Here is a 14,047-nt window from a genome sequence, read left to right as displayed (position 1 = left end):
CTCCCTTTCGAAGGTGGAAAACCTCATTTGTGCAGCAGAATGAGCCCGTGTGCAGCGTGCTGTGCAGACCCTCCTCATAGGAAAGGGTTTCCCATGTCAGTCTTTATAGGATTTTCCTACAAGAAAGCAACTTTTCAAGGACAGACCGCTGCCTAGCAGGAAATCTGCACCTTGGGAGCCAAGCAGATGTCTCCTGTTGGTGGTTTGGTGTTCGCAAAGCGGGATTTTGTGCTCATGGATAGCAAAGAGCGGTCTGCTATTAGAAAGCGTTGGTTTCTTTTCTGAAGAACCGACAGCCTGAAACTTCCTTGATGGGTTAAATGGCAGTAAGAACTTCGTTAATCTGCCTAATTAGAGATTCACGGTATGATGCTCCTACAGGAACATCCTTTGAGTTAACACTTCCAAGTGCTTGCCTCGCAAGTGCTGGTGCCCGGTCAGGATTTCCCCTACAGCAGACGCTTGGATTTGGAAGCGACAGGGTTTAACTATAATCGCGTGGAAAATGGCAGTCGGGGACGTGCTTGTGACTCGGCCTCATCAATTCCTTTTCGGCTGCGCCTTCTGCTTCAGGCGCTGTTTGGGCACCGTCTGGGGCTCGTCCACACAGGGGACGAAATGGCGGGGGGGGTGAAGGGAGGGAGGGAGGGAGGCGGCCCGGATGTGAGCGCATGGCGGGCGGGAGGGAAGGAGGGAGGAGCGGGGAATGGGGAGGGCCGCAGGGGAGGCAGGCAGGGAGCCGAGCAGGGAGGGAAGGAGCGGAGGAAGGAGCGGAGGGCGGCTGCGAGCCCGGCGGCGGGCGGCAGGAAGCGGAATGGCCGCGGCCGCGGGGCGGCGGCGCTGCGAGGTAGGCGCCGAGTGTGGGGACGGGGCGCAGGGCGCCGCTCCGGGACGGGGCCCCGCGGGGGTCGCGGCTCCCACAGCCTCGGCCTCCGGGGAAGCTCCGGGGAGCCTCCGGGAACCCTCCGGGAACCCTCCGGGGAGCCTCCGGGAAGCCTCCGGGGAAGCCTCCCGGGGAGGTGAAGGCAACGCCGCGGTGCCTCGGGGGGCTGCCCGGGGGAGCCCCCCGCCTTCAGCCGAAAAGCCGAGGGAGACTCGGGCAAATCTGCTGAGAATATGTGGAAGGTGGGAGGGAGCTGTGGAGAGGGTAAAGCCACGGGGAGAAGGCGAATAAAATAAAGCCTTTGGAGGCAAGTGGCCTTGTGCTGAGAAGTCCATAAAGTAACCACAGCCTGTGCCTCTGCGGTGCTGCGCGCCCCTCGGTGAGCTTTCACCTGAAGGTGGCTGTTGGTCTAAAAAAACACACCTCCAAGGTCTCAAAAAGACTCGAAAACTTTCCTTCTTCCTGCTTGTTTATGTAAGTGAACTCCTCCTGCTTGAGCACGGTTGTAGTAATCCTGCTTTGAAGACTTGAAGTTCCTCTTTCCTTGGGGAGCATTGCGTGAGGCCAGCCAGGCTCCTCAGGACAGATGCAGGAGGACACGTTGGTGACCCCGATGCTCTCGTTTATTTGTCCCTGCTGTGTAGCTGGAGAGACTTGAATCAGAACTTTGCTGACAAACGTGAAAATGCTGAGATGGTGCTTTCTTGTTGCTGGTTTGTTTTGTTGTGTTAGGTTTTGGTATTGGACCAAACCAGGCTAGAATAGGGCTAGCTATAAAAAAACTAATCCCATGGAGAGCTTGAATTTGAGCAGAGCAGGGTTGCACGTTGTGTGTTTTAAAAGTCCTGATCAATGTGAAGGGAGTCCTGTGGAAGCTTTAAGAAAGGAAAATGAAGTAGCATTGATTGGTAGGGCACCGTGAGGATAACATGAGTAAAATTCGTAACGTAGCATGTGTTTGGAGGTCAGCCTTGATGACGTTCAGATAGAGCTCTTCCACTTTTATTTTAAAGCATTGCATCTTAGTGTCTGCAGTTCGTGTAGAAATAACCGCGGGGTGGATTTGTTTATTTTTTAGAGTAATGCAACAAATTGAAAAATGAATGAGAGCGGTACAAACGTAAATCACTTCCTTCACAGCAACATAACTGTAAAAATGTTCCTGTGATGGGGATGTGACGTGTAGTTACTTACCAGAAGCAGAGTTCAGTTTTTATCGGCCATGGTCAATAACAGCAGTCATCTCACGGAGCATTCATCCAGCCCTTTGTGCACGGGGAGGCTGCTGGGGTGTCGGTTTCTGCAGAAGAATGCAGAAGCTGTTTCCAGACCGGGCAAGTAAGTGAAGGAGGAAATGTTTCTAAGCATGCCAGTAATGGTGAACCTCATTTATTCTATAAGTGATTTTGAATAAAATGCTTTCCTCAAAGCTCACATTTTTATTTTTTTTTTTAAAGTTATGAGAAGTGCTGCTTTGATCTCTGCTTTTCAGTAGAAATGCAGTCTGCAGTTGTTTAGAGTAAATTCAGTTTGTTCCAAGCGGTGGTCACTCAGGAATGCTTTCATTCAGAAATTGAAGTAGAGAGAGAGATGCCTGCGCATATTGTGTACCTCCTAGTTTTTAGGTGCTTGGTGTTAAAATCCTGACGCCCCTTTTGTTGATCCATTTAAAAAAAAATTAAAAATGGGACACTCAGGTGGCGTTGAGACTGTCGCTTGTTCTGATCTACAGGTTGGTTAGCACAGGATAACCTGGAAGAAACAACTTAGTCTGCACAGAGGTTGCAGCTGGTAGGTCTCAGTGCTGCTGGTGATGTTAGGAGTTGTCAGAGATGCATCAAGAACAGGTTGGTGATAGCTGATCTGCTCTCTTGCTCAGGTTGATGACAGTGTTGAGTTACGAGGTAGGTGGTCCGAGCCCGACGTGCAGTTGGACGAATTCCTGGAGGAAGAACCCATCACGGTTGTTAAATATTAGACAAGTTAACTGAGGAATTCCTTCAGCAGCGTATTAGTGGAGACTGGAGGAGGATTTTGAGGAAACGTCATTGCTTGCTTGTCCTGGTTTAACTTTTTTTCACCTATGCCCTTCTGAAACCACCCAGAGACAAGTTAAGGACGAGATGAACCTGTGGCCTGACCCAGTATAGCCGTCCTGTTACTTTTCTACCAGTGCACTGTAGTGGATTTTGTTTATTTTGTAAAAAGCTCTTTGCTTCAAATAACCTCATAAGCATTTTAATATGTAAAGCTAAGAGGTCCGTGTAAACAGTGCATTTGTTTTGTCAGTAATTAACAAGTGTTTAATACTTCCATGCATACCAGGTTGGTGACTGAGAAGCATCTGCTGGTTGTAACTGAAACCGTGCAAGTTTCCTGCCCAAGGGGAGACTTGTCTGCTGGAGCAAGTGGTAGAAATAATTCGGCTACTGCAGCAGAATTGCATTGGTTAGGCCAGCAGGTTGGTGCTCATACAGTGATGCAGAGGTAAGCCTAGGACAGAGCTGCGGTGACACGGGTTTCTCTCCATCTTTTGTTAATGGTTTTGGTATGTTAAAGGAATATCCTGTGCGCTGATGCAGAGCCAGCGAACAGAATAACAGGATAGGAACTTTGCAGGGGAGTTTTCTCCCTAAATAATAGCTACTGAACTTCGCATCGTGAACTTCCTGCATTTTGCTGCATTTTTGGATGTTTTGTGAAATTAGGAGGATATTTGGAGGGCTTACTTCAGGCATATAAATTAAGAAACTTTTTTTTTTTTTTAACTCTGTGTTGTAAAGCCGTACGTGGCTCTGTGGTGTTTGGGCATCTTTTTTCAAGTAATTGGATGGCACAAACATTTCTTTCCTCTTTTACCCTGTCCTTCCCACCCCTAGAGACTTTGTGTATTTTTGACGGAAGAGGATATTTGGCTTCTTCAAATCACTGCTACGAGGGTTAGTGGAAGTGCTTCTACAGGTGGATGCTGGGGATGGTTTGTCGTGCCCCACTGTGGGCAGGCCTGTGCTTTATGAATTTTTTATGAATTTAATTATGAATTAAACTTTGTGCTGTTGCTGTCTGGGTAGAGCCTGAGCACTCTTCTCATAACTGACCCTATTTGGAGCAGGAGGTTGAGGTAGGGACCATCTGAGGCCCTCTGCTATCTGAGTTGTTCTCTGCTGCTTTGAAAGTGCTGCTTTGAAGTAAAATTGCTTTGCAAATCGTGGATTACTGGGTGAATTATTCAGGTGGGGAATCCAAGTATTTGGGGCACTGGCATTGCTTAAAAGGAAGCCGTACCTTAAACCAGCAGCTCGTGCTGACTCTGTGTGGAGTATTTTGCATCATGGGTGGGTTTTCAGGTGTGCTTTGAAAAGAGAGACTGGGAAAAGCGTGTGAAAAATATGGGTGAACTGCAGAAAAAAAGTGCAACTTGGTTGAAAAGCAGAAGAGTCAGTAAGAAGTTTTTAAAAACAAACTTCTGAAAGAAGCAGAGGGAGTGGGTCTGAAAGCATTATTCTGCAAGGAGCAGCATTGCAACAGAACCAAAATTCTTAGCCTTTGTCAAACAATGCTGGTAATAGGCTTGGCTGTGAGGGATGGAAAAAATCTTGGCCAAGTGCATCGGAGTGAAATCGCCTGGGATGCCATCGGTTTCGTTACTGCTTTTTCTGGTATCTGCATTCAGCAAATGCTGCGCAGCAGGAGCGGGATTGCAGGTGTGGTGGTAGGGAGCTGGGAGCGAAACAGGGCAAAATACGGAGGTGTAGGAGGTGGTTCTACAGCCAGGGAAAGCAACGTCATGTTTCTTGTTGATTTGTGCCTTCAGCTGGCTGGCTTTAAGGGCATTTTGAGGTGATTTGAGTATTTATAACGATTCTTCTGGTGATAAATCTTCCACGTCCCGTATCATGAGCTCACGCTGCTGCTGTCTCTAGCCGCAGCACCCACTGTTGGCTGTGTTGGGTGGCACGTTTTTATGCAACTTATGCACAATGATTTAATTCTCTTTAAGGCCTGTAACTCTTTAACAGACAGCTGAAATGGTTCTTGGGTTCAGGACTTGAAGGGAGGAGTGTGACAGCACAGACATTTACGGGAAGCTGGCAGATGTGCTGGACCCAATCTGCAGGTACCTACTGGTGGAGTGGGTTGCAGGGGCTGAGGGTGCAGGCCAGTGGTTTGAGAAGGGGAAGAAAAACTTTGGGCAGCAGGAAACCCATGCAGGTAGCTACAGCTGCCTGAAATTTGCTGAAATTTGGCTGGACCACTGTGTTGGACTCTTTCTTGGAGCGCTGTCTGGGAAAGTTGATCCAAGATCAAGATTCTGCATTTAGAAAGTTTGCCTTATCGAGAGCCTTTGCACGGTGGTGTGGATGAAAATAGTTTGAAGTCGTGGAGTTCCTAAGTGTTCCTATAAACACTGAAGCAGCTGAGGCTGGGGTTTTTGGGAAACTTGTTGCCAGTACCGAAAGTCCTTGGAGTATTCCTGGAAGTTTCTGGTTCTGGTATTAGAAACACCCTATTCTTATCCAGCTCTCAAAATCAGAAGCTTTGTGATGAAATTGTACTTCCTGGATGTAAATGAGTTTTTAAAATCTCAGCTAAGAGGCGTGGTTGTTGGTCTCAGCACAGCTGGTGAGGTGTTTAGAGGCTCTCCTGGACGACTCGAGTGAAACAGGAAAGTGCTGGGTCAGAGTTTGCACCCGATTAAAATTGTACCTTTATTTAAACTAGTGGAAGTGGCTTCAAAAATTCTATAGGTACGATCTGAACTGAGATGGATTTGACCTTTCAGTTAGCTGTTGATCTCATCCATGAGGAGGTATCTTCTCATTTGGCTACGAGTGTGTCAAAGAAGCTGTTGAGTGTCAATGGAGAGGTAGCAGGATAGAAGAGCAGCTGAAACACGAACCTTTTGCTGCTTGTGCACACGTTACTGAACAGCTTGCAATCTAAATCTAAAAGTATTTAAAAAGAAAAAAAAAGGACTTATTGTCTGAAAGGATTGTTGTAGAACTTGCGTGGCTGTCAGCAAATTCTTTACAATTTGTTTGCCGTAATTTGTTTGCGTTTCTTAGCAGGTGTAGCTGCAGTCCATTAAGTTCTTCCAAACTGCAACAGAAAAGGTAAATGAGTGGATTGATGCTGGAAGTATTTTATGACAGCTGCTGTTATATATATATATATATAATTTATTTATTTATTCTGCAAGAAGATGGGTCTGATTATATCCTTATTGCTTAGGTTATTTGACCTTTCTAACAAGTAACTTGTTCCCGTACTGTGTGGAGAGTGATGATGTAAAAGGAAGGAGTGTAAGCTCAGGACAGGAGTGATAAACCACGTAATAGCAACGTTGTGCTCGGTGCACAGTCCATCACGCAGCTGAAGAATCTGTTTATTTCCTAATTTACGAGGTACCCGGGAATAATTATTTTATTAGATGCATGGAGGGGTAAGCAGTCATACCCCAGCTTAATGCATATTCCAGAATTAAAGTATCTGCTTCGTTGGTTGCTGCGTGAATGTGAATTAAAACAAAGCCTTTGTTCTCTCAAGCATTGCTGGGATGATTTCTCTGCTTCTTCTGTCTCTTCTGTTTTCACTTCATGCGTGGTGATGACATTGTCAGGATCTCTTCTCTGCTAACGTTTTGTCCTAGTTCCTTCCCAGCCTCTTTCTGCCCCCCTCCGAAATGCACACACTGCCTTGGCAAGCCTGTAAGTAACCCATCTGACTGACTCGACGAAGTATGGGTGCAGTTTTCTCTCTTAGTAGCAAGCTGAATGCACCTGGCAGGGAGGCTTTTGAATGACCAAGTTCCTGTGTGTTTTTTTTTTTCTTGCTAAGGAGTTTTCCTGCTGTGGCAAATGCCTGGCTATGAATTCCTTTCCAGCTGACTAGTACTTTCCGTAGTATGTTACTCCTGTCTTATTTTGCAGAAGTTTCCCCTGCTATCCCACAAAACTGCTACTGTCTCTGGTATGCAGGCAAGATAGGTTAATTTTTAAGTTAGCTGTTACTCAGGATTAGGCAAATGCCTTACGTCTATTTATTTATTTATTTATTAACAGGGAGTTACAGTGAAAATTGGGCTTGTTTGGAGGAAGCTCTGCCTACAATATGTGAAGGCTTTACTTTATAAGGAATTTAGGAAATGGTCTGGCATGTTATCATTGCTTCTGTATTTAGTGCTGGAACTCCAGGGAGTTTTGGAACTGATTTGTGATGGCTATAAAGTGTCTCTTAAGGGTGAATTGCAAGTAGTATGAACTCTGTGCTTGTTTAGCACTAGAACAAATTACAAATAGCTTGCTAAAAACAAACAAACAGAACTTGATTGGCTTTCATTTGCTTTTTTTGTTTTTGAGGAGAAAATCGTTGTGCAACTCAGCTGAAGTAGAGGAGAATGGCAATGTGGTCACGAGCAGATGGTGAGATTACCTCTGCTCCAGGTGCTGGGATTTGTCTCTAATGAAGTGGTCCTTGCTTATTAAGGGAGGAAACTGAGTTAGACTTTCTGAGTCTCTCTCCTGGTGAAGTTGTGACATCCTCTACATCATTCTCATCATTTTTCTTGCCAAAAAATCTTTAAATTCCTCATTAGAAAGACCTGCTTCCTGGTTCATTTTTGTACGTGTGCTGGAGTGGTCCGCAGGTAAATGTTTTCTGTTTTTATGTAAGCCTCTGCAAGTGAGAATCTGCTCTAAAATTAATTTTCATCCCGTTCAGAGGCTTTGATACGAAGGAGATTGTCAGACGCCTGCTGCTTCTTGGCTCTTGTTTGTGAAGTTTTGCTGCTGTACCCTTGATAAGCACTGTGCTGTTAAATAAGTTTGCGTGGCAATAAACGGGTACATGGCTGAGCAAACGGACATTGCACTCTGAACACATGCACTCAAAACTGCAACCGAGGAATTGTTGCTTTTAGGGAAACTCAGCCTGACGCGAGCCAGAGAAAGGCCTGTGGATTTCTGCTTTCCTGCAGCTGGTGGAAAACTTCCAGCAAATGCTGCTCCGAGGTGCCCTGTCTCACTGCAAGAGAGGGATTTGCCTTCAGTCAGGAAGCTGTAAGAAGTCATAAATCAGCTGTTGAGGTTTTTAGACCTCCTTGTAAAGAGATGTTGGAGCCGGCAGTGTTGATCAGGGACCACTAGGGCCAGGCAGGCGTGGTGATGTTACACAAAGTATGGATGCATGTGTTCTGCTGCAAATTTTGGGAAAAGCAAGGCGTGGAGGGGATTGTTTTATTGCTTTCAACCTTCCACTGTAATCCCTCCAGGCGTTCCTAGGTTTTTGGTTTTGTTTTGGGAAGCGTTTGACCCGTTCCTTAAGGATTTCGAAAGAGCATTGTGCCTTTGAAGGTGAGAACCTCTTTTTGCTGAGAACCTCTTTTCTTACCGTGGCTCAAAATAGAGCGTGCAGTAGTTGAGCTGAGAACGATCCTGACTCTAAGGATTACTTCCAGGTTTTTCAATGCCTCCCAGTTGTTGCAAGCTCCCATGACTTCTCCCAGCGTTGCTCAGGGAGCCCTTTCCCACCTCTGGGATTTGAACCGAAACCTTTGGAGTGTCCGGGGAGTTCCTGCTGGTGGTGCGGGTGAAATTTGCCCTTCTCCTTTTAAGTGTTGGAGAAGTTTACATTTTGCTTTCCGTCTGCCTTTGAATTTACATGGCTGCAAATCCAGAAGTTCAAAGCGAAGCTCATCTTTTTATGGGAAAACGTTAACCGAGACGCCGTGTCATTAGCATTAAAAGTAGGCTTGCCTTTATTTTAATGATCCTCAAGTCTAGGGAGCTTTTCTTCTGATCTTTTATCAGGTGATGAATTCACTGTTTAAAACCGGTGTGCAGGATCAGGTCTTGCTAAAACTCTTGCAGTGTTATCAGATGCTTTTAATTTTGAAGTGTTTGAAAGCTGCAGTCTGCTTATCAGGTGGGACAGAGATTTACACACTGGTCTGATTTAGAATTGTCCTGAGGACAAGGCTCGAATAAAGCGATCAAACTCGAGGCTGTACGAGTCTGCCTTGAAAAAATAAAAGCCTGATTCAGATTTCCAGATAACAAGCGATGGTCCTCATCTTCAGATCAGCGCTCCAGGTTTCTCCCGGTGCAAGCGTGCAACCGAACCGAGAGAAATGCAGCACCGCCGAGTGAGCTTGGAAAAGAAATGAGCAGCTACGGGGAGAGTGGGGTTCCCTGTGTGCAGGGCGGGTGTGCTGCAGTCGCTGTGCACCGTGTTTCCCAGCGCTGAGGAATGCGTGTCCGTCTGCAGGCCCGGCGCGCTCAAACACTGCCTTGTTGTGAGGGGGAGACGGCCTGGCGAGGAGGGAGATCAAAGCTGTCGAGTTCAGCAGAAAAAGAAGGTTTCCTCCTTCGTCAGGAGCCAAAGCTACTGTTCCTGGGTTTATATATAGCTGCTGTGAAGGCCGTATGGTCTCGGTGTTTTTTTTTCTCCTTCAGAAAAACGACTTGCTGGTGCTGCTGCAGTTATCAGGCAGCACCAGAACGCGCTGATAATGTGCTGCCGAGTCGCTGCCCAAATAGTTCCCAGTAGTCCTACGGGCTGCAGAAACTGCGCTTCGTGCTCCCGCTTCTTGCAAAAGCCAGGTAGGAATAATTGGGGAAACTTCCTGAATTGGGAGGCGCAGGGTGGTCCTGCGTCTGGAAGTTGAGCAGAGTGGCTTTAACCCTCCACGAATTTCTTTCTGATGGCACTCGTCGTGGCTTTGATGAACGTCAGGCTGTGCAGCCTCACATCCCATAAGGGAATGGAGCTGCTGCCTGCTTCTGCGGTGGGCTTTGTCTGTGTTGGAAATCATCATTTCGTGGAGTGGATGCACACGAGTAGGCTCTTCGAGACTCTCTTCCCCAGGAGTTGAGTTGTGTAGCTCTCAGTTTTTACCTTTGCTGGCCTGTCACTGTTTCAGTGATTAGCATCTGTCTGAAATACACCCAAGAAAGCAGGAACTTGTCAGCACAGATGTTTATTTAGCATCGTGCTGATTTTGAGATATGCTGTACACGTTGGTCTTAACCATTTGTTCTGTTTGAGCCTTTCAGTGCTCAGCACCAAAATATCCCTCATTTCTAGGGGACATCACAGTGCTTGACCTAGGAGCGTGTTGTAGGCATTACAAATCCAAATGTCTCTCTTGTTTTCGTCGCCTTTTTGGTACAGTTTATCTCTAGAGGGTGGTTAGAAATGGTTTTTGAGGGGTTTGGCGTGAATCAGGCGTCACTGAAATAAATGTATGTAAGGCCTTTTGTGAAGGGGTCTGGCCTTCACAGCACAAGCCACTGCAGTCAAGTAGATGAAACAAAAGCTTGGCCAGAGGCCTCAAGAATTTAAGGAATCTGTTAGAAATCTGCGAAGAATCTTGCTGTCTGTGCGGCCGGTCGGCAGCAGTGCAGCGTTGTGGTTGAAGCACAGATCTCTGGCCCGATTCAAGGAGAACAAACTTCTGATGGGTATGAACAGCAAGGGAGTACAAAGGCAGCTTTTATCTGTGTTTTCTGCAAATAATTTATTTGTCTTTTACTCTGTTTGATTTGCGTGTTGCCTGCCTTAAAGCCGCGCTGATTTACATGGAGAGGGCACATCTAGTTCAGCGAAACTGTGTTTTACTGAGGATTGCTGCTTGTGTCAGCCTCCCAGCAGAAACTCATTATTTGTGATTTCTGTCTTGCTGCTTGATGTGCCTACGAGCTGTTGCTGGAAGACAGCTTACCTCGTGGAGGCAACGCTAAGCCGGCTGTATGTGACAGCTGTAGGATACAGCAGAAACAAGAAGGCAAGCGAACAAACTTCTTGTGATGATCTGTTGTAAGGTTGTTTTAATGCAGAGGCATAGATATTGTGGTGCATAGGGGGAGTAGTATCATGGTACCAAGCACCAGGTTGGGCCTGGAGGAGTGTTAGATGGTGTTTTTTTGGAGCTGGCCTTGAGCAAAAGCACCCTTCCAGAGTTTCTTCCCTTACGTAAGTGAATGACTCTTCCTTCAAGGGGCCATTAAAGCAATTACTTAATGAGCAGCTGCACTTAAATAATTTATCTTGCTTGTCCAAGGAATAGCACTTCATAAGTGCTGTTTGCTGGTTGAGGGGGTAAAGTAGAACTCAGTTTTCCAAACGAAGTAAGGTCATCGAGCATCGTAACCACGAGCATTGTATTCGTGGTACAGTGACCAGTTTGCCAATTCTGTTGTTGTGGTACACTGAAATAAACTGGAAGTCCTCCAGATTGTGCTTTGTCACTACTAGCATCTCATCAATTCCTATTTTTCCGGGATTGAAGCAGGCTAAGGGAACAGAATTGCTTCAAATCTGAAGTCCCTTAGGTACCTGAATACGCCTTTTCCTTGTCTGAGGTTTAGTGGTGCAGAAAGAAACTGAGTAATTCTCTACCTGCTGGGAAGAGCTAGTAAGAAAAACAGATGCGTCCTTCAAAATGCTAAGGCTGTGAGCTTAATTGTGTGGCCTCTCTTAACTTGGATCAAAAAATCTGTTCTCTTTCAAGATTTTCTGCTCTAGGTTTCTGAATTACATGTGCAACCTTGTAATTTGGTGGTGTATGGCTTAGTAGTTCTCTGCATATGATTTCTTGCGTGGTTTTCTCATGTTTCATTTCCTTTGCAGAGCTGCTGAATCTATTCCGAAGCCAAGGGTAGCCAAGCAGTACGAGGGAAGTGTTGCTTCTTTCGATGGACATCTGCTCTCGCGGTATGGCCCAGATATCCAGCAGCAATGGATTTAAGCAGCGCTCGTCACCTTCTTTGGCAACTGCGAGGTCAAAAGATGTGGACAAAGAGGAGGCGTTGCAGATGGAAGCTGAGGCACTAGCTAAGATGCAGAAGGAAAGAGGTAACAAGCAAACTTTTCATTCGGTAAGCAGCACCAGGCAAACAGCACAGACACACAACAAGCAGGACCACGATCTCATGGTGTTTCCAGAGTCTGATGCCAAGAGAATGGAAGATAAACTCAGTACCATTGACATAGAGAAGCTCACTCATGCAGAGCTAGAGAAACTGCTGCTGGATGACAGTTTTGAAGCTAGTAAAGCCCCCACGTTACCAGTAACTCCTATTTTGAGCCCATCGCTGTCTTCACAATTTTATCTTGGGCCTGCTGCTCAGCGAGGACAGTGGACGCCTGGGATACCAGCACCTGTGACATGCACTTTACCTCCTATTTACCCCTCAGCTTCTTACACAAAACAGACTGGTGTGTTTCAGAATGGATTCCATCCAAGTATGTCCTCCTATCACTCTAGAGAACCTCTTTATCTTGGTCTTCCAAGGCAGTCACAATACATTTCATATCCATTGGCAGCTACGACACCTTTCCATCCGCAAGGAAGCCTACCTATATACCCTCCAGTGCTTACACCAGAAATGGCAAAAGTGTTTGACAAAATTGCAAGCACCTCGGAGTTTCTGAAAAATGGGAAGTCAAGCACGGACTTAGAAATGACTGCTATAAAGTCTGCAGTTTCCGACCTCCCAGCCTCGGAAAGCTGCAGGGACATCAGTAAATTTGACTGGTTAGATTTGGATCCCCTAAGTAAACCAAAAGTGGACAGTGTGGAGACTTTATATAAGGCAGAGGATGATGGAGAGATGGCTTCAAGTTTGACAGCTGAAGATCCGTGGGACGCTGTGTTGTTGGAAGAGAAGTTGTTAGTAACGTGTCATCTGGAAAGAAAAATTAATGGGAAATCTGCTGGAGCAACAGTTACAAGGAGCCAGTCCTTAAACATGCGAACGACTCAGCTTGCAAAGTTACAGGGCCAAACATCACAGGTGAGCGAATCAGTGTTTTTAGGTAGTGGTATGGTGTTAAATATTAATCACAGTACTTGAAGATACTTTTAAGTTCTGTTGTTAAGTATTACTGGGCTTGTGTGTCCAAATAATGTGATGTTACTGACATATGCATACGGATACTCAGAAAATTGAACGTTCCTACTGAACTAAATCCAAAAATAACTGGGATTGTGTGTAATCTTTCCAAATTTACCAGGGAAACTGCTGGTATTCAACGCACTACAGAAAAGAAGTAGCCCGTAGAGCAAAGAAGTATTTAAATTACATAAATTCTTAAATTCATGAGTGAATCAGGCAAGGCTACAAAATAAAGACAGGGAGCTAGATGTTGAGAGCTTTCATCTTGAGCAGGGTTTATCTTCATGTTTGAATAGCAGGTTTTCCACCTTATATTTGAAGCTGTGTGGTTTTTTTGTTTGCCTTTTTTTATTTTTTTATTTTTTTTTTTTTTTGCTGTTGTTAGCTTTGACTATACTGCCTTTGTTTTAAAACAGTTCTCTGCTCTCCCACTATGACCTGCAGTCTTTCGCAGGACCAGTGTAATTCTCTTCTGTAGGCGTAAATCTTTCCTTTCGTGCAGGAATGCTGGAGAGATGGTGACCAAACCTTTTGGATGTGCTGTTGTTGAAGGTGGGATGCCTGATGGGGGCTGTCGGGTCACAAACCCTGTAGCTCTGTGCTGGAAGAGGGAAGCAGGCCAAAAAGGTCATCTCCGCTCTAGAATCGCAGTCATTTGCATTAAAATTTCAAGATAAAAATGGCAACGCTACCTTTGGTTGTAGCACTCTTCTTTTTTGGACAATGAGCACGTGCAGTTTCTATTTAAATTATATAGCAGTGATAAACAGTCCAGCGATCATAACTTTGTAGGTTGTCTCTTCTGCTAATTTGTGCCCTCAAAAGTACGTCCTACCCTATCCCAGTAAGAGTCCAGTCAGTGGCTGCAGATTACTTCATTTTTCTACATTTTTAAATTCCTGTTTTCGCGATAATTCTACCATAAAATAGGACGTAGCTTTATAAAATATTAGTCACCTCACTAGAAAGTGAGTATGAATACTTGTGGGCATTTTTATTATTTTTTTTGGTAGAGAGAGTGCAGAGGCAGAAGGAGAAGTCTTCAGTGGAAAAGTCTACACCCTGGCAAGGGTGGTGGTGGCAGGAAAAATCCCGTTTGGAGAAACTGGCTGAAAGTGGGGGTGGGAGTAAAAGGTTTGTTTGCCTGGGAGATTTAGGCTTGCAGCTGTTTTGAATCTTACGTATTGTCTTTCTGAGTGTTTTTAGGAGACTGAGGGCAAGCTGGAAAACCAACTGCTGCCAGTCAAGGTCGTTTTCCAAATTGCTC

At 45.6% G+C, this 14,047-nt stretch overlaps 1 protein-coding gene across 4 annotated transcripts in view; it reads left to right on the top strand.

Annotated features, from left to right (window-relative positions):
• Nucleotides 1-720: 720 nt before the first annotated feature.
• The window catches only part of PIK3C2A (phosphatidylinositol-4-phosphate 3-kinase catalytic subunit type 2 alpha), a 45,851-nt gene continuing 32,524 nt past the window's right edge, over nt 721-14,047 (top strand). The window contains exons 1-2 of one of the 4 annotated variants that reach the window (XM_084521903.1): nt 721-847; nt 11,513-12,678. In XM_084521903.1, the coding sequence (XP_084378029.1) occupies nt 11,578-12,678 (1,101 nt within the window). In that variant the 5' untranslated portion in view covers nt 721-847; nt 11,513-11,577. Of the gene's footprint in view, nt 848-3,348; nt 3,371-7,383; nt 7,530-9,307; nt 9,484-11,512; nt 12,679-14,047 lie in introns of those variants that run through there. The other 3 variants (XM_084521906.1, XM_084521904.1, XM_084521905.1) reach the window with 3 other exon arrangements.

This window comes from Aythya ferina, assembly GCF_964211825.1.
Source record: "Aythya ferina genome assembly, chromosome: 5".
Classification (NCBI taxonomy): Eukaryota; Metazoa; Chordata; class Aves; order Anseriformes; family Anatidae; genus Aythya; species Aythya ferina.
The sequence above is the reverse complement of the archived record's forward strand: the minus strand, read 5'-3'. Positions and strand labels throughout refer to the sequence as shown.